This window comes from Scylla paramamosain, chromosome 17 (assembly GCF_035594125.1).
Source record: "Scylla paramamosain isolate STU-SP2022 chromosome 17, ASM3559412v1, whole genome shotgun sequence".
NCBI classification, from domain to species: domain Eukaryota; kingdom Metazoa; phylum Arthropoda; class Malacostraca; order Decapoda; family Portunidae; genus Scylla; species Scylla paramamosain.
Genome location: NC_087167.1, coordinates 2,558,379 through 2,579,240, shown reverse-complemented (window position 1 = coordinate 2,579,240; position 20,862 = coordinate 2,558,379). Strand labels below are relative to the sequence as shown.

Sequence of the window (20,862 nt, the reverse complement as noted above, 5' to 3'; positions counted from 1 at the left end):
CCATTGTCTGCCGAGCGCCACGCCCACGCCCAGCCAATTGCGTCACAACATTGCTAGACCAGCTGTACCACCACTCCACTCTCTCTCTCTCTCTCTCTCTCTCTCTCTCTCTCTCTCTCTCTCTCTCTCTCTGTGGCATTTGTTCATCACCACACCCATATGGGGACAAGCAACATGAAATGCTACAGCTTAAACGTCATTGTCGTCATTATTTTGTAATCGTTTCATTCTTCTACAGTACAACAACCTTCGCCAACTTTCACCTCTCATCAGTATCAAAATATGAATACTAAATGCGGACGCTGGATGAGCCTAATATTACTTCGCTACAAAAGATCAATTCACCTTCTTTCCTTTCAACAAGAACCATCAGACAGGCACTTACTCTCGCCTTGTCGCTCGAGCAGTGTCCCTAACACCTGCACACCCAAGGGCTAGCTGAGTTCTCAATGATACGTGGGTGTTTTTATTTTCCTGCTCCCATCCGGCCTTGTTGCTCGCTGCGGATTTAAATATCAATTACCAACATGGATATATTTTGTACCCTTACACCTTGTTGCTGATACGCATTATCTCTCTCGGTTCTCCTATTTTCTTTTAGGAATCGACAATATCAGCAGGCTTTTTTTTTTCATCTATTTTTTTTTTTTTTTCTATCTCGGGTAATTTCTCTGACACATAAGAAAAAATAATAAGCATTTTCTTAATTCGTATCCGTATGAATTTCTCGTTTTTATTATGAATGCGCTTTTAACAGATCCAAAAACAAAAGTCTTAAGTGTAAATTCGGAAAACTCTCATTTTAGGGAAGAAGAGATGCTGGTGGTAAAATCTTATACCTACAAACATGTGCAGGTAAAAGAAATCTATTTCCAGCTTTGGAAATAAGAAATATAAACATCGATTAACGGATTACTTAGAAAAAAAAAATGTGCTGTACTTAATATATAAATTTAGTAAAGTCTAGAACGGTGCAGCGGAGAGCGATCCAAACAATAAACATCCCGCGAGGTCGATGAGTGCGGCGCGGCCCTGCCATTGCCTCACCAAGTGTTAAAATTTAATGTCAGGAGAGGAGCTACGCCACATTGACCTTGAGGGAACGACATGTGTGTTTACCTATCAGCCCTGAGCCCGTAGCTGAGGGAAAGGGCGTGATATATTATTACTATTCTTTTGTAAGGCAGTGCATTTGAATTTTTAGTATTCTGACTTTATAATTTTGTTAGTTTGAGTGTTTGGGAAGGGACGGGCGGAACCTTAGAGCAAACAGGCCGTCCCAAGGTCAGTACAAGAGTGCTGTCCTCACATATCTTACTCTCCTCCCACACCACTACCGCCGCCACCACCACCTGTGCGCCCTCCCAGCAGCGTTGAACCTCTCCCTGCCTGCCACCCATTCATCTCCATCCCTTCCTCTTCTCTACGATTCTTCACATTTACCGTCCTGCATCTCTTATTTTTAGAGTTTGTAATAAGGTCCAACATATCTGATGTTGTTTGTTCTTTCTTTACGTTCCCTAGTGTTTCCCATTCATCTTATTGTTCCTACGTGGCCTCTCCACATATCGCTCTCTTCTCCCTTTTCTTTAACACCACATTTTGGCAGAGAGAGAGAGAGAGAGAGAGAGAGAGAGAGAGAGAGAGAGAGAGAGAGAGAGAGAGAGAGAGAGAGAGAGAGAGAGAGAGAGAGAGAGAGAGAGAGAGAGAGAGAGAGAGAGAGAGGCAGAGGCAAAGACAGATAGACAGACAGGCAAACAAACATACAGATTGAGACGGCAAGAGACAGCAATTGAGAAAGCGTGTGTGTGTGTGTGTGTGTGTGTGTGTGTTTACTGTTCCACCCAAAGTGCCTGCGCCCCTCCATACACTCTCACGGCACCGTTAGTCTAAGCACAGATTTACTCCTTCACGTGTTGGCAGCGACGTGAGGTTTGCGTGGCCCCACCAGCCTATGTCAACAGTGCCTTTGCCAGAGGAAAAAAGACTGATGTAGGGAAAGGTTTCGGCCGCTGGAGCAATCACAGTAATCTACAACCATACACGTCGGAGAGCAAACCTCTATTCATCCACCCAGGAAGCGATAAACCAACGGTCTCTCTTTGCTCTGAGCTTGTGTAGACTGCCAAGGTAATGTAGGGAGATACTTTTATCCATTTACCTCTATGGTCGTCCTTTGTTGACATGCAGTGTACTTTACGAATTAAAAAAAAAATGTTTGCACGAACACACAGAGAAGAGAGAGCGGGAGGTTAATTTTATAATTTCTCGACTACTGAAGTATTTAAATAACTGTAGTACAAAAATAAATGCCTAGAAAATTGTAGGTTATTATGGGAAATACTTAAAAACAGTGAAAGGGTTAAAACATTCGCATTTAGACGACACGTTAATTTCATTTTGATTAATATCGAGACTGTTATAACCTGAAATTTCCACCAGCGTTAATAATACCAACGGCTGGAGTTTAAATACTACCATCACGTTTCCCTCCCTGCCATCAGATAAATAAAAATGCCACTTGCTTCAGGGTTGATCAAGTAACATTTCTATGAGTTCAGATAAATTTCGTAAAATTCCTGACACCGTTGAAAAGCTCTCTTATTTCAGTGTGGCATTGGAGAGTCCATCGCTAACCCTTATGATGCCAAGGGTCTGCCTCCTGCCCCTTGCTGCTGGTGTGGTCAGCGAAGGGGCAAAGAGGAGCAGATCCTTAACAAGTAGCCTCCGGGAGAAGAGAAATTCTAAGCGAAAAGAAAGTGTATATACGTGGCAAGAGGAATTTATGTGCCGAAGAGAAAGAATAGAGGATAATTAGAACGCTGGTGTTACAAAAGGCCCCTGTGTTAGGAACGGCGATTGTCCTGTCTCTTATACCACGGGCTGCCTCCCACACCGCGCCCTTCCCGCCGCGTGATGCTTCTCTGCTGCCTGACCCGAGTTGTTGAGATGACCGCATGCATACACTTATACACTCCCTCAACATCACCTAACTATTGAATTAATTTATGGCAGAGGACTCTTAACATGTTCCTCAATGAAATCCACTTTGGCGCCCTCATCTAATTATGTTTAGTGTAATAATTTTGCCAGGAGTTAACGGACCATCAGCTAATAAGATATATTGTATAGTTGGCTTCTTAAATACTATGTTGTAGAGGAAAACTGGCTGTGGGAATTCCATCTACGAACTAAACCTTATTACAGTCTTGCTGGGTTAATATAATCTCTATGGCTGCCCAACAACGTAATACAGAGACTGATGACTTTCTTAAAAGCGTGACTGTATAAATAATGTATAATTTCGTGAACTTACAATGCACACCACGCAATGAAGCGTGGGAAATGAGGTCGTGATGACGTCAAGAAGTGGAAGGAAGAGGAGGAGGAGGATGTCACTCAGCAAGAACATTTTATACTGATTACATTTTCAGCATTGTCAAGTTGTCAAGGCTGAACTGCGCTGTCATTCGGAACGTATAGTGACGCTTCACACCTGCCTTGGGGTGACACGTCATTCAAGCTGCCAAAGTTCACACACCAAACTTTTTTTTTTTTTTCCATCCACGCACGACGCGGCACGTCTCGGCGTTTCCACTTACGCGGAACCCACACGTGTGTATTACTTCACATAAAAAAAAAAAGGGAAATCATACAAAAAAGTAAATATGTACCGAGACATGTTTCGCCAATCGACTTATAATGAAAAAAAAGAGAAGTGAAAAAAAAAAGCGATTCATAAAAATATAGTAAGGAATAATTAGACATCTTTTGCTAGCCAGTTCATTAGGCAAGATAGAAAGGCACTTTCCATACTCTCTCCTGATCCGTTGATTGGTCAATATAATAGGAAGCACAAACGGGGTCATATGATACCACACGTCATATATAAAAGGCAACAAAAATATCTGCAAACAGTTTGGAGAAATTATCAAAACATTTACAGAGAAAAAAATAAGTACTAGGATTTGTATCATAAATTTAAATGCATATTATAACGGTGACATTTTTTCTATAGAACCATGAATTATGGAGTAAGTTTTCGGTATTTCTGAGGGATGTGTGAAAACCAGGTATTTACGCTTCCAATGAAAAATGAATCCATCTGTATCATTAAAACCACAGTTCAGCAGATACCCTTTTTATAAACCAGGAAGTCTCTTGGCGTGATGTTATTTTCAAATGTTCTCATATAATCATGCAACATACCTTTCACTTGCCTTTTAGCTATTTTTGTCATCGATATATTTGCTATTCAAAGGCTGGTTGCCGATCACTAGAAATCGAGTGATTTCCTTCGATAAAGCGTAGATTTTTTTCTAATTTTTCATACAGCTCCCCTGGCAGCCACATCCTGGGGCGCAGCGGGAACAATGCGCACCACGAGTACCATCGCCACATTCTGCAGGAGGGTGACCCGGAATAACCAGTCTTGCTACGCCTTTGCGGTTTTTCACTTTTTTTTCCCCCCTCTTTCTCTCCCAGTCGATTTTTTTTTTTCTTTCTCCACCGAGATTTTTACTTCCTCCCAGCTCACACTCGTCGCGTACCCCCTTGGGCGAGGCACCGAGTGGGGAGGTGGCGGTGGCGTCCCTTGCACTAAATCACTTGGGCTGCCGGAGTAATAAACCCGAGCGCCTCCCTCCGTGGCCTCACTTTCCCTTCCTGCCTCGCAATGCCCTCAGCCATATCCACCTCGGCTGTTTGATCCGCCGATGGTGGGATTATTTATCTATGAACATTTTTTTGTTCTGAATCAAGTGAAGATTCAAGGCGATCTGGTTAATACATTGACGCATCATTCCTTCACTGATTATACACAATAATTCATAACAGAAACACGTGTATAAAAATCAAACCCAGAAAAGTGAGTGATTATATATCTATTTATTTATTTATTTATTTAACTTATTCAGATCCGCAACAAAGGGCTAATATGATGTTATGATGTTTATTTGGGTCACCTTGCATAATTTAATTCAGCAAAAATAAAACACACGCAATAAAAGATTTCAACTATTCGGTCTCTCATTTTGATATCAATGGAGACTTCCCAACTTGTACCACACTATTTATTTATTTATTTATATTTTTTTTATCCTTACTTAGAAACCATATGAATAATTTTAAAATCACCCAAAGAAAGAAAGAAAAAAAATGTATGTAGAATCTAAAAGACCCTTAAAAAAAAAAACACACACACACAAAGAAGGAAAAAAAAGACCAAACAAATCACCACAAAAAAAATCTAAAAAGCCCTACCAAAAAAAAAAAAAGACACCAAAAGAAATAAAGAAACCCAAGAAGGAAAAAATAAAAAAAATAAATGAAAAAATGCATCAAAAACTTAAAGACCAAAGCAGAATGTCATTGTGCAGTATTACAATCCAAGTGTACAGTACAAAAGCGCCTTCCTCGGCACCACTGTTACGCTTCACTACCCATAACTGTTTTCTCCGTTAGCAGGCGCAACACAACACCCGTGCCCCTCCAACGATGCTAAGACCGCTGCCCACCACCACCACCACCAGGATGCCCCACTCCACCTCAGGATCTCTCAGCTCGGAGCGGGAGCCCTAATGGTGAAGCAGAGGTGATGCAGACAAGATATTCCTTCTAAGCAGTTTCTCATTTCTCCTGTTTTATTTCTATCTTCTGTCTATTGTCTTCCTCTTCTTTCTTCTCCTGTTGCTGCTGCTCCTCCTCTTCCTCGTCCTCTTCCTCCCTTTCTTTATTTTTCATTCATCATGTCCTAGTTTTTCCCTTCTATATTTGTTTTCTATTTTCCTCCACTTCCTTTTCCTTCATAATCAGAATAGGAGTAGAAATAAAGAATTTAAGGCCCATGATGTTGGACTTGAGAGAGAGAGAGAGAGAGAGAGAGAGAGAGAGAGAGAGAGAGAGAGAGAGAGAGAGAGAGAGAGAGAGAGAGAGAGAGAGAGAGAGAGAGAGAGACCTTTAAAAGAATATTAGGTGATTGAAATAGACTCAGTAATCAGATAGCTATATATGAGCACACATATGTTCCAAGAAACCTGCCCTGCAAACCCGCTTATTCTGAAGTCACACCGTCACACCGTCACACCGCTTTTGACCTCCACAGCACATACTCGTACTTGCCTCGCATACCTGCAAATCCCTCTTGACACGCTACCACTCCGCGAACACTCCTTTCTCTCTCTCTCTCTCTCCAGCACCACACCGCCACGTTATGCTTCAGAAATCAGTCCAGAAGTGATTGGTTCACTAGGCACTAGGGTAGTGACAGCGAGGATTCAGGAATGTTAAGTGCGTATGTAGAATGGTTGCTGCTGTAATGTATTAGCATCAGTGGCAGTGACATTACTGTATTGTTATTTTCATTATCATTAATGTCATTTTCATTATTATTATTATTATTATTATTATTATTATTATTATTATTATTATTATTATTATTCTCAATAGTAGTAGTAGTAGTAGTAGCAGTAGCAGTAGCAGCAGCAGCAGCACTAATAGCTGAAGTATTATTACTGAATCAAGAGATAAAGTAACAATAGATGAAGGCTTGAATGACGGAAGGGATAACAACAGCGAGTAAAATGGTGTGATGTTGGTGAAGTTAGAGAAATAAGGAAAAAAAAAGAAAAAGCTCGTCAAGGACGCTGAGATGTAAACCTCGGAGCACGAGTAATAGCGATGCTGGTGAGGTGGTGATGGTGGTGGCTGTAGAGTTGTGGTTATAGTGGTCGGGAAAGTGATCCCAGGAGCAACGAAGGGCGGTGATGTAGAGGTGAAGGGGAGGGAGGCGCGTGATGAGGCGGCAAAAGAGGGTTTCGAGCAGGGCCAGGCTATGCCCCGCCCACAGTGCCCACGGGGGGAACTTTCGCCTGTTTCCGTCAGTGAAAGTGGGCACGGCACCCACGGTCGCGTCTTGCCGCCAAAGGTTACGTGGGAGAAACCGAAGCCAGATCAGTGTGTGTGTGTGTGTGTGTGTGTGTGTGTGTGTGTGTGTGTGTGGCGGAGTCAACAACCCCATCCCCACATCCATCTCTCTTTCTCTATTTATTTATGTCTTTGTCAGTCCAGCTATCACCTGCACATCCTTCCTCCCTGTTCCTCCTATCTATCCGCAAACCAGATACAGAGTACAATCAGAAGGCTGAATTTTTTGCTTGTTAAAAGGGGCACCAGTTAAGTTTTAGCTTATAAAGGAGAATGACCGAAAACATTTCTGACTTACCTTCTTTTTACTTTCTTACGCTGTTTTCCTTATAGAGGTGTTATAGAAATTCGAGTTTTCTTTTTCTCTTTCTTTTTCTTTTTTTTTACTTTTTTGAATCAGCGTATTAGCAATCTTTTTCCTCCTATATTTTGTGCTCTTGGCAGCTTCCTTCATGTATGGAAAAGAGTAAAGAAGAATTATTTAAAAAAAAAAACATATAATTTTATCATTTTGTGTAACTCTTTACATAACGTTTTCAATGAAGGCGTCGAGGAATTTAAGTGACTGAAGAAAGCAACATAAGAAATACAAACACACGTGAAGAGAGGAGGAATTTGAGAGGAGCGGCTGTTCACATTAACGCTAGGAACATCTCTATACCTCGTGGTGGTGGCGGCGGCTGCTCTGGGGAGTTCACACAGCAACTCCAAATCTTCCATCACGGACATTAGCGCGCCACAACCACCACCCTATCATTAATACCACTTTCACCTGCACCACGACCACCATTACAGCCCCCCATCACCTCATCCAGCTGATAGGGGCATTCGTAAAATACAGTCGCTATTCTTACTATTACTATAATTAATATGAGCGTTCATCCTCCCTGTGCACTCGCGGGTCAAGCCAGAGCACACACGCGGCACGATGGGCGGCTGGCCTCGGGAGCAGCGCGGCTTGGGATTCAAAGGACTAATAGGAATTCTCTCGGCAACGCTGGAAGGATTAAGAAAGGAAAACAGTCAAGAACGCAAAGGGAGCCCAAACTAAAACTCTCTCAAGAGCATTGGAAGGGCTAAAAGGAACTCTCTGAAATACAAGACGGACTAAAAAGAAGAGACTCTACTTGAAAATGCTGGAAAAAGTAGAGATACTATCTTAAATACTGGAAGGACTGAAAAAAAAAAAAATGAAAAATTGAAACAGTGTACAGATTTCTTGACGGACATGTAGTTTGAGACGGAAAAAAAAAAGAAAAAAAAAACGGAGGTATCAGTGGGGAAAATTAACGTGGTTCAGGTTTCCGCTGAGATTCACTCCAGAAAGCGAACAAATTCTTCCCACACCAATTTCGTCCTGGTATACTGCGTTGTACCATACACAGTGGCGCTACACACGTACTCGTACCTACAGTCATGGTCAGAATAACTTGCTACACACACTTCCAATGTATTTCGTTTTTTCCCTCAATCTTAAGTACTCTGATTACCTTAAGATATATAACTGATCAGGGTTTGCAAGATTATTAACAGAGCAGAGAACTTAACCTTTCATTGGTCGACAGTATTGTAAACAGTAACAATTTTTCTAGAGATATGTCTGTACTTGTTTGTTAAATAATTATGTAACCTAGAAAAATTTGAATTAACCTCCTATGCTCTTTTTTTTTATGTGTGTATTCATGCTAACAGTGATTTTAATGTTTACAAAGAATAACAACAATAGTATTTAAAACTGGTAGAGAACGCTAACTGCAGTGAAGATGAGTGTAGTATGTTACTGGACTATCAACCGCAACTATAAGCTACAAAGAAATGCCAAAAAGTTCTTGATGCAGAAAAACCGGACTTCTTTGCGGGCAGTAACTGGATCTCCTCTCCATCCTCGTTTGTTGTGAGACCAAGATTTCGCGCGACGAATCACAGCTCGTTTCACGCCTGATGGAAATCCGTGATTCAATATGCTCAACGCCACTTCCTCCAAACATCTCCCTCTGCCCGTGACCAGCTAACGGGATGCACGGCGCCTCTGGCTGGAAATATTCTCACATGATTTATTCTAATTATTAAATCTCGGCGTGACGGAGCCTGAAGGTATAAAGTGATTTCACGGCCCATAAATTTACCTCCCTAAACTGTTCAGACCAAGTACGTGAGGGAAATAATGTGGTGTCAAAAAATAATATTAATGAAGATACAAGATTAGAGATGATTTACTGCATTCTTGGAGTTTTTTTTACTGAATGCAAGGGAGCGAAGAGGAAAAACAAGAAGGAGGGAATTCCAGCACAGTAATAAAAACAAGAACACTTTTGTGGTTCAGATTATGTGTGGACACAGGAGAGGGAGATGAAGTTTCTCATTACTTTCCACGGACGGGTATGTGATTGCCTACGGCTTTTTTTATTAATTAATTTATTTTTTTTATAGTTATTCGTGTAGGACTCAAATTCGTTAAAGTAAGTTAAAGGTAAACAAATAACATACATCCTAGCATGACGTGTCTATTGATTCGCACAACATTGCAATTTATGAGAGGGGCAGCTAGCGGGCTTCTTCCTTTTTTTTTTTTTTCTGAATTTGTTTTGCTCTTCGATCGTTCTCCTTCATGCATAAAAGAACACACAAAAAAAAAAAACAGACAAACAAAAAACAGATAGACCGACAGCCAGAGAGACAAACACAGACAGAGACAGAAAGACAAAGATAGAGAGAAGCATGAACATTCCACCGTCACAACCACCACCACCACCACCATCAACGCCTCCTTCCTCACCCCCGTCCCGGCAGCTGGTCGTTATCACCGGCGGCGCCCATGCCCTCGTAGCAGCAATCGGCGGGAAATCTAATCCCTTTCCTTCACACTCTGTCAGATGAAGAGTTTACGGAGATTTATGTGGTTCAGGAACTGATTATCTCGATTCCATCACGCCTCGTCCCTAATTAAACGCACCTGAGTTACAGTAATGAAGACGATTGTATGAGACTCACGCGGTGTTTCTTTATATAGAGTAGAGAGACAGAGAGAGAGAGAGAGAGAGAGTTGTGGTGTGATCGTGTACAGCCTTGAGACTCGGACCAGCTATCACAGCCTCCATTAGCGATGAGATGCGCGCACACACACACACACACACGCACACATTAGTACCTCATAGTACATTACGAGTGCACTTACGTACATACATAAGCAATCAGTTGCACACATACACATACACACATACACACACACACACACACACATTAGTACCTCATAGGCACCCATAAACATACATACATACTAAGGGATACAAGTACGTGCATCCTGCCTCCCATTCGCCTTGGCTCGTTCATCGTGCATTCAACGCGGTACAGACGTGATGGCACATAGATTGCCGTCAAGCCAACGATTTATAGCGGTGCCACACGGTAATGAGCCGCTCCTCGCTACACCCATCAGCCCCACCACCACCACCAGTAACCAGCAGCCTCGCAAGGTCACTTCGTCCCTGGACCTTCAAGGAAAAATTTAGTATGTAACGTTATACGAGTCTTCCTTCTCATCCTCCTGACGGCTGGTATGGTGTAGTTTTCTTTTCTATTTTTTTTCTTTTCATGCGTAAGAAATGCGTGAAGGAAACTAAGAACATGAATAATAGGGGGAAGAAAGGATTGGTACTTTGCCGCTCCACGAAAAATAATAAAAAAAACAAGAGATTCCCAAAAGGAGGTGAATAAATTTCCAGATATACCCAGAAATTTTTCTCTTGAAACAGATCAATTCGTAGGAAAAAAAAATAAAATAAAATAGAAACAGAAACAGGCAGAGGATTTCGGAGTTTACCAATAAAATAAAAAAGGATGAAAGAATGAAGGCAATGCTTAACTCTTGCTTTAGTGAGATGGACAGCATATAGGTTAAAACAAATAGAAAGCCATGGGCAGCGAGGCCGTGGGAAGCGGGGAGGCATGCAGGTAGCACTGGTATAGGCAAGCACTGTAATGGCGCACTGGTGGATAATGAGAGTGATTCATGAGCTTTGGATACGTGCCCTCAACCCTCAGCCAGCTTCACTACTTATGAGAGCCACGCTGACTGATTTATGGATTCACTTAGCAGCCCGGATGAGCATCAAGTTGTAATGATTAAGGCATATATTTATTACTACAGTGTCACATAAATCTGGCCCGCTGTTTGGCTGATGGAGAAAAAGCACTGTGTCAAGAATCAGGCTTCCAGCGACGAGCGAGGCCGTGTAGCACTGGAGATAACGTTCAGAGAGAGAGAGAGAGAGAGAGAGAGAGAGAGAGAGAGAGAGAGAGAGAGAGAGAGAGAGAGAGAGAGAAGACAAGAAAATAGAAGAGACGAGAAGAGAAGCAAATCGAAGAGACAAGACAAAACGAGACTAGAAGAGACGAAAGGAGAAACTAAAGAGAAACAAGACACGAAACGAGAGAGCATTAGCCACAAGAACTCAGAGAACAGTACAGCCTTCCAGCATGGGGCAGAGAGGAGGAAGGGCAGCGACGCAGGAGCGAGGGTGAAAATGAATGCGGTGTCCATTCTTAAACGCTTGGACGCCCACTCATGCATACGGGCGGCGGGTAAACAGTGCACCGACGACCTTCGCGAACACCTGGTACGGAAGGTGTACTAATTAACGTATGCAAAGGGACGACATGTGATCTCTTAAAGGATTCATAAAGAGCATTCCCGACCTTCGCTGTCCTTGTTGGGGCCGCTCAGTGAGGTGAATATGAAACTGAGTGATCGTATGGTGTTCTTAATGAAAGCCTTCCGGTGACGGTGATGGTGGCAGCAGGACGAAGTGTTGCATGAAATGATGTGAAGCTACTGGAAAGCTTAATAAACGTGATCGAAAGCTTATAAACCGAATGAGAGGAAGTGAATGAATATAAAAGGAAGCATAAAGATAATAGATTAACTAAAAAAAATTGAAATAAAAGAACACACACACACACACACACACACACACACACACACACACATACAAGGAAGGATAGGTAGCTTTTATATAAGCCAGCAGTTACAAATAGAAAAGCAGCACTCCTCATCAGCTGCCAGTATGTCTATTGATGCATTCCTCATTACACATCCTCGGTGCATAATCTCCACATTAGCGTCAAGATTCACTAAGTGCATTTATGATTAGCAGTGCGGGTTACATTAGCTCTAATTCAGTTATTTTTATTTTAAATACTCCGAATTTTTTATTTATAATCTCCGCAGTAATTTCGTCTCCGGAGTAGCATTGCACCATTCACAAGCCAAAAGAGAACTCGCGAGAATTGGTCACATAAGTTCAAAAAATGGGGAAGAGCAAAGGTGACATGATCACAGCTGAAGCAAGCAACGAGTCACAATAAGACCGGGACTAACATAACACATATTATATATTTTGAACATTTTAAATATTTCATCCTTAATCACTTAGCACCATGAGCCATCTTTTCTTGTTTTACAGCTACCTCCGAACACTGTAATCGCTAGAAATTGTAAAATCTGTCCTTTTTTTATCCCCTTTCTTGTAGGTGCTTATAAAGATCCCATACATTGTTTTTAGCGTTGTGAATGGTTGTATATTACCTTAAGTAAAAATATGGCCAATCACACAGTAATCTTTGGTTCAAATTATCAAGTAAACCTTTTCCTCTTCACTCAAAATCTACAAAGAGCAATCCTCGTCACGACTTTTTAATTCAGTGCTATAATTTTCGACATGGTACGGTTCTTCAGGAAGTGGTTATAACTTCATATGGTCCTATTCCAGTATACTTTGATTCTGATGTCTAATTCTTCCTCGTCTAAAGAAGAGGATGGGTTTGAAGAGCGGCGAGTGGAAGCAGAATAAATACCACCAGTGTAAATCAAGTTGGTGATGTGTAGCGAGGTGAGTTTCTATCTTTTTATTACTATTATTCTCTCTGCTTGATTGATCTGGATAGTTTCATCTCCCAGGATTCTTTTGATTACCGAGACACTCTCTCAGAATGCCTCGGTGAGTGGTCACGTACGCACAAAGAAAAGAAAGCAGCGTTACTCTATGGAAGCGTTAATGACTAAGAGAAGTGCTTATATGCTTCGATGGATTCGTGCAGGATGTTTTTTTTTTTACGAGACAGTGATGCATGTCAGCTGCATAAGGAAGTGATAGAAAAGACAGGTGTGAGGCGCTGTGGAGCACTGTAGTTCAGTCAGACGGAAATGTCAATTGTCATCTGGTCCTCATCAGCCATCACTCATGCCCGGGACACTGCCGATGATCTGATAACCTCGTGACTGCTGACAGTTATAATAGCACTGCCGGTTGTCGCGCTCCGTCTTCTCTCCTTCAGTTATGTAGCATCCAGGGTTTATGATCACAGCGACCCACTTTGGATCGAGCATCACCTGAGGCGTCCTGCTGCCCTGGCAGCACGAATCCAAGACGACCTTTACTATGTGACATCGTTATAGAGAAATGTGATCTTTTTCCTTAGAGAGGCATTTAGAATAGGTAAAAGCTTTTCGTCATTACGACTTATATGAGTAATGCAGTTTTTTCTCAGTACAGTCTTTGGAATAGGTAAAAAAATAATTACCTATGGTATAACAAGTGAAAAGAAAAGGAAAAATTGCTCAGAACTGCTTGAGGAAATAACACAAAAGAACACAATAATACAAACCCATCAGGCATCTATCAACTAGCGTAATAAAACAAGCCACCAGTACTCTCCTGGCTCGTGGGGCTGCTTTCTAGCTAAACTCGCAGCTAGGACCCGGAACTTTGCATCGAATAGCCGCCTTGATGAAGCATCCACGCTTCAGGCATTTCTGGCTCCCGCTGAACTGGATGGCGCCGAAAGCAGCAGCCGCGCCTTGCCTCCGACATCCGCCTCGAGACGTGTATTTAGAAACTGAAGCTTCCTGACCTTATTACTGCCTAAGAGTACGATGGAAGACTCACCTCAAGAACACGTAAAATTATGGTGGAACACTCAACGTAAGAGCAGATCATGTAAGGAATTGTGAAACTTCCTGATGTCATTAGCAATGATGAGGTAGGAGAAAAAAAAAACACATATTCTTTGAAATTGCAAAGCACGTTGTTTTCATGGTGATTCTTATAAGCACTTTGGAGAATGATTTTAATGTTAAGCGTTTTCTCCACGGGGAGTCCCAGATTGCAAGACCACACTACACGGCAAGTAGGTATAAGTGGCAACGAAACCATGGCAATACTGTAAGCAAAAAGACGTGAAAATGTGAATCAAAAGTGGGAGTTAAATGTTCGTTCACATCAAATCAAGCGACAAATTATTTGGAATGGAGTTGGAAAGCAGTTGCTCAAAGTGATGAAAGAGACAAGGCAATCACTTTTACGTACATGCATTCATGGAAAATTTCATTATAACGTTTCACATAGGTAGACTGTCACACACACACACACACACACAGTGATATAATAATTAAAAAAATCCTTACGTTTGATATGACTGATAAATCAACTATCTTTTCACTACTTTATTAATGGTATCGTGAAAACATTGCAGCGTTATCTCGACTGGTTATGACAGCTGTACTGGAAGAAAGGAATTTTCACTGTTTTAAATTAGTCCAGATGAGGGAACTAAGAGTTTAAAAACACGACTCTCCATGGGTATTGATCTATCAGTCTATCAAAGTATATGCAACCGCCTGGCTATACAATCTGACAGTGGGGGGGCTAGCTAGGGATTAACGTCTTTGTTCTTTGTAAAGTTTCATCCCTCCCCAGCCATTGTGCGGGCGGAGGAAGGACACATAACACCACCCCTTGTCCACACAACCCGTCCCTTCCAGCTACCACTTCCTCTTTCCATACTAAATTCCAACATGTCACCGGGTATTTAGAAAGATAACATTATTCTTGCTGTCAAAAGTGAGTCTCCTTCCTCCTCCTCCTTTTCCCCTCTGTGGTTCACTCTTTTGGCAAGGAACACACACACATACACACACACACACAAGATAATAGTAAAAGTAGTAGTAGTAGTAGTAGTAGTAGTAATGTTGTTGTTGTTGTTGTTGTTGTTGTTGTTGTTGTTGTTGTTGTTGTTGTTGTTGTTATTGTTTTATGCAAAACATGAAATAGCGATGGAAAATCTGCAGATGGTATGTTTAAGTATTCAGGAACTTCCTTGTTTAGGTTAATTGGTCTTTTACTTCTTGCAGTTTCCTTGCTTCCTATGTTCGTATGTTCTTCAAAGAGTAGAGGGCAAAAGAAAGCCTAAGATATATACTCTGAATATGACAAGTATGCTGGGACACAATACACTTTAGTAACCGTAAGGACAGAATGGATACGGTGTTTAGTGACTTTCTTAAACATCAAATAAGGAACAATCACAACAGCAATTACACAACAAATACAATCAATGCCACGAAGTACGGCGTTAGTATGCGACGGTGAGGAGGGCGAGCCGACAGACGGGTAGCGGAAGAGGAGGTGCGCGAGGCCACACTCTGGGGTGGGAGAGGCAATTGTTGTGATTCCTGGCCGAAATTTATATTCTGGCGCGGAAGTGATTCAGCACACGCAGCATATAAAGGGAAGCGTATTTCAAAGCAGTCTGTCGCCACTGGTTGTCTCCTCGTGTTTCCTTTATATGGTAAAAACCACAGATATTACTATTACTGGTCGCTTTGCTTTGTGAATCTTTTGCCCTAGTTATAATGTATAGCTTGCTTCTTTTACTTGTTGATATGAATGCAACTGCCTATCCGTCATATGAACGTACGAGTAGTAAATAGATTTATCTACAGTTTTTTTTTACCGATAGGACTACATTTCCGTGGTCTGAACTCAGCAGACAAATGTATATCAACCATTTCATCAGCATTATGAGTCAGTGATACAGTCAGCAACTCTCTACGATTTACGAACGATTACATTACCTAAAAGCTATAATGTAATCTGCCTTATTTCGTTCACTTACTGATACTGACAGACTGCACCACACTACGTAGTCATACGTTACAGGAGCAGCAGCAGCACCACCACGGGTCAGTGATACTCTGGGCCACGCCCGTGGTAGAGGTGCCCCGCTCACTGCTGAACTACAAATCTGTTGCTCCTGGTTTGCGGCCGATGACAAAAAATCCTACCAGGTGCCCATCCCGACTGAGGATAAGAGGTGATGCTCCTGGGTATGGCTATCAGGCATCGTTGGCTGTCTAGATGAGTAATGGTGAGCACAGAACAGACGGAATATTGCACCTTACCAATTCCCGGCTGAGGCTGCGGCGGTCTCCTCTTCTCCCGATATCCGATTAACTGAGCACTTTAAAGGGGCGTGAGGCTGGGAAACCTTCTATCGGTCAAGCTTCACAGTGCTTCTTCCTTAGCAGTTCCCACGGCTGGTACAATGTGGCGTCCTAACGTATCCTTTGATTATCTAGCGAAGTAAAGGTAAACGTTTCCTCAAGTTTTATGTAACTAGTTCACTTTAACACAAGCTTCCATTCCCTCCACCAACTCGCAAATTGCACATGAAAATTATATACTTTCTCATGGAAGACTCACTGGCAAAATATCAAGCTTTATCAAAAATATTTGATAAATATTTTCAGGGTTTTTTTTTTCACTACACAAACTTGTGGTCTTGTTTCTGGAGTAAATGTAAAATTTGTTGATATACAACGGAGGTCCTATTAGAAGGTATTCACGGACATTTTTTTTGTTATCAGAATCACAGATTCACACTACCACAGGAGGAACTGTTACATTAATCCCTTGGTCAATAAACAAGGTACTATTGACATACAGATGACTTTTACACAGCCATTCTTTCCATACTTCCTTCTACGAGTATCTAATCAATGCAACGTAGCGTGTGTCGTGATCCTTGCAGGTACGCACCACTCAGTCCTTAGTCCTTGGCACGTTTCGGTGCGTGCGTCCCCAGTAGCGGGTTTGGAGACCGACACTGAGTTAGCAAACAGCGAGGAGGTTCCCACGCCACACACCACCAAGGAAACTTTTCGGATGGCCAATGCACCGTCCTGTTCACCAGAAAACTGCCTCACTTTTTGGCGGAGAATAATAACGCTGCGCTGACAGATGGCTGGTGACTGCGAGTTGCCTTTGCTACAAATACCGGAAGAAGGAACGAGGGAGCACAGGATAAGGTGTAAGCTCTCAGTGGCTCTGGGAGGGAAGTGGATGCAATCTGACTGCGCTGGCCAAAATCCTGGTGTCAGTCACCCATTGTAAAACCGATACGAGCCCCCCACTTCCGCCCCTCCGACACCTGGTCGGAAAGCTCATATTTACGTAAATCATTTCTCTTGTAACAATGTGCACAGGTGAGCTAAAAGGGTGGAGTCGCGGCCGCTGCTTCCGGTTCGGCGTTGGGCGGAGAGCACACCCTCACCCTCCCACGCCCACACCACCCACGCTTCCCATACCACGATGCCGGAGCCACCATAAACAAGTTTACTAATCAGTTTTCATCATATCCTTATGTTTACAGCTAGTTTTCTTTCCTTAGAATTCACAAAGCAAGCAAGGAGTAGGCGTGCATCCCTTGGCGCATGAGGAAGGCAGGCGGCGAGCGGCGTGCAGGCGGGTAGGTGTGTGCGCTCCCAGGCTGCAGGTGGGGACGGAAGTGCCAGGTGGAGTGGGACAACACCCTTTGATTGCTCCACACTAAACCTTTTGTACTTTGTTTAAAATATGGTTGATCTAAAGTTTCGTAATAGTTACCATCATCATCATCGTCGTCATTATTATCATTACCATCATCATCGTTACTGCACCAGAATATAATATTTTTCAAGGTCTACATTAGCCACGAGTGTTGTTTCCCATGAGTTGCAATGGAAGACAAGCTGATTGTGTTACATAATTCACACTCGTCAGCTCCAGGTGACACTAATCAAGCTTCAGGCGTGACTTGAACACGTGACTCACATCTCTCTGTCCACCACTTCCGTGATATCATAGTGTATTATCTAACTGATATGCAGACCGTCTACCAATATCCATGTCGCTATTCGTCACACATATTTTACAATATAACTTTTTTTTTCCATAATCCCAGTGTGTTAAAAAGGTACAAACAATTGCCTCATAATTACTTAGAGGAATAGATACAAAGACATGATATGGGTTGGAAGCTTTCACAGTAGTCTATTAAGTAAAGAGTTGCTTATGAATTGTTCATTATTTCCTATTTCATCTCATTTTTCCTTAACCTTTAACAGTAACTGTTGTCTAATATTTCTGGCATGCGGCGTCATTCATAGAGCCGCGTTCCCGCAATCAACCAATCAGCGAAGCATTAAATGAAGGCTGCTGATCGAAAAACTGCGCCGAGACTGACGGCGAGGATGGCGGGGCGTGTCGGGGCGTGATGCTCTGGCTTGCATGTAATGTTCACTAATGGGAGGAGTAAAGGCGAACACTTAGCGTGACGCGGTGCTTCAGCTGCGAGACTCAATCATTTGGGTCAAGTTCCCACCGTTAAGGAACACAAGTCCATAACCTCCCCTTTTTTTTTTTTTTTCACTGTGAAGGAAATTAGTAAAGGAGTATAAACATTTTCAATCAATAAGTTCACCTGTCGTACTGACGTTGCTGTCTGTGAACTATGTGGATACTGATTTTTCCAATAAGGATGGTGAAAAGAAGTACTCAGGAACAATGGCTATCTGTGAAACATTATTATCACGCGAAGATGTGCATGTGGTCAGTCTCTACTTAAGAAAATTAACAAGATAATATAAATACTCAACGCAATATAATCTAATGTCTTGTCGTTTTCCTGTCATGAAAGTATATTCGGATCATACCGTTATCTGTGCTAGTCGCAGTTCACATCAAGCTTCCTGCACATGTTTGCTGAATATTTCAATTATGATGTAAACAAATTCTAGGCTTTCAAAAGAACTAACTTCAAAGGCCATAGAGATAAGTAGTCACGTTCTCATGGTCTGTTTTCACAATGATGAAGCTGGATTCTTGTAAGATTATCACTAGAATCTTGAACTCACCTTGAAAACCACAAAACGCTTCCATTAGAGCTGTTATAACAAGTCGAGATAACAGGATGAAAGGTAAGAATACGGCCCCAGGAGGAGAGGCAAGGTCAGGATGAAAAGAAAAACACTGATGAAGAAACAAGTTATTTTTTCTCTCCTGGTCATTATAATTTCCAAATCAGAGGCTTTCCATATTGAATAATACAAATACAGGCAGTACCTAATGGGTAAACAGTACCCAGAAAGGAAGAAAAAACAGAGCCATGATAGAAAAGCGTCTACGATGGAGAATCACGTCCTCTCTTCTCTCTCTCTCTCTCTGTCATCATAATCTTCTAATGATAAGTTTCTCGTACTGAATAATACAACTAGTACGTAACAAAAAAACTTTGGAAAGAAAGAAAGCCAGAGTGAAGAGAGAGAGAAAAGCGTCTGCGATGGAGAAACACGTCCTCTCTTCTTTCCTCGTCATCCTAATCTCCTCGCATTATTGTGATGGAAGAGGAGTTACGAAACTGTTACCTAACAAGTTTTTTTCTTTCCCTCCCGGCAAGTCACGCACGGGCGGCGCGGCACGGACCTGAGGCACGGCACAATGAAGCTTCGGTGTTGCAGTTATTGAGTCACTTTGGCGTCAAGAACGATCATAGGCGGTTAATGACAGGCGGTTTACTATCTCCTCTCGGTCTGCTCGAGTTGCCGCTTGCCGCCTCGCCGACCCCCTGATCTAACCGCTGGCAGAGAAGTCCCGGCGTGCGAGCGAGTGCTGGGCCAGGCGATGAAGAGGAACGTGACAATAACCCTTGAAGTTGCCAGGAGGGTGGAGGTAAATACTCTTCACGCAGGTAACAATGGTACTTATTTTTTCCGGCACACAATAAGACTATCTTTCAAGTTAAGGTAACAGTTAAATGCTCAAGTAAACGGAACGATTCGTCCTTATCCAACACCTCCATAGGACGACAGGCACAAGCCACTGAATTATTACATTAAACTAAGATGCGCGCTTAGGTAGAGGATGGAAACAATGAAAAAATAAAGGCAGTAATTTGTGTGAGGCAACGCGGGGGCGGTCATGATTCACTGGCAGGCGTCCGGGCCACGAGCAGCGTGAGAAACTACGACCTTTGTGGCGCCGCTGCTGGAAGAAAACATTCCACCACCATTATGAGGAAACTGCGATAATGACACCATGCAACACACTAACCCACTTAAAAAAAAATATATAAAAAACACACAGGATAGATAGAAAGGTAACTAAGTAAAGAGATAAGACAGATAGATAAATAGATTGACAGCTAGATAGATAGATAAAGAAAGATAGGTAATTAGATATAGATAGGCAGATAAATAAATACTTAGATAAATAGATTGACGGACAATTAGGTATATAAATACAGACAGATAAAGTTAGATGAACGAAGATAGTTAAATACACACACACACACACACACACACACTACAGTTCAATAAATTGCTGACTATCACAAATTTTGACACAAATGATACGGTTTTATCAGCTCGTTCACATTATAAGTTAAATACAACACTTACAAGGAAGCAGAAAGTTACCAGATTTTTTATCCATAAAGTAGCTTACATAATTGATAAGCCAGCAATAAAACTGCAACATTAGAGCGTCGGAATCTGAAGCGTGCTACGATTTTCTTCTGTGTTGACTGTACTGTAAATGTATTATATTATATTACATGTAGGTATATCATATTCATACTGTAGGTATATTAAATGATGATGATCTGTTATAAATTCAAAGTTGCTTAAGGTACGGTTTCGCATCACAAGAAATAACACCAGGCCTTGTATTTGTATACGCTTTGGCTCTCGTAAAAAAACTATTTTCAAAGGTCACAAAAGTGCTTCGTTGCGTTCTCATAGATCTTTTTTTTTTTTTTCCATTGATGATGCAGAATTCTTTTTAA

At 42.0% G+C, this 20,862-nt stretch overlaps 1 protein-coding gene across 1 annotated transcript in view; it reads right to left on the bottom strand.

Moving 5' to 3' along the window:
- Window positions 1–13,983: 13,983 nt before the first annotated feature.
- The window catches only part of LOC135108312 (uncharacterized), a 117,862-nt gene continuing 110,983 nt past the window's right edge, over window positions 13,984–20,862 (bottom strand). Inside the window, exon 7 of the mRNA XM_064019144.1 lies at window positions 13,984–14,142. Coding sequence (XP_063875214.1) covers window positions 14,056–14,142 — 87 coding nt within the window. The 3' untranslated portion in view covers window positions 13,984–14,055. The remainder of the gene's footprint in view (window positions 14,143–20,862) is intronic.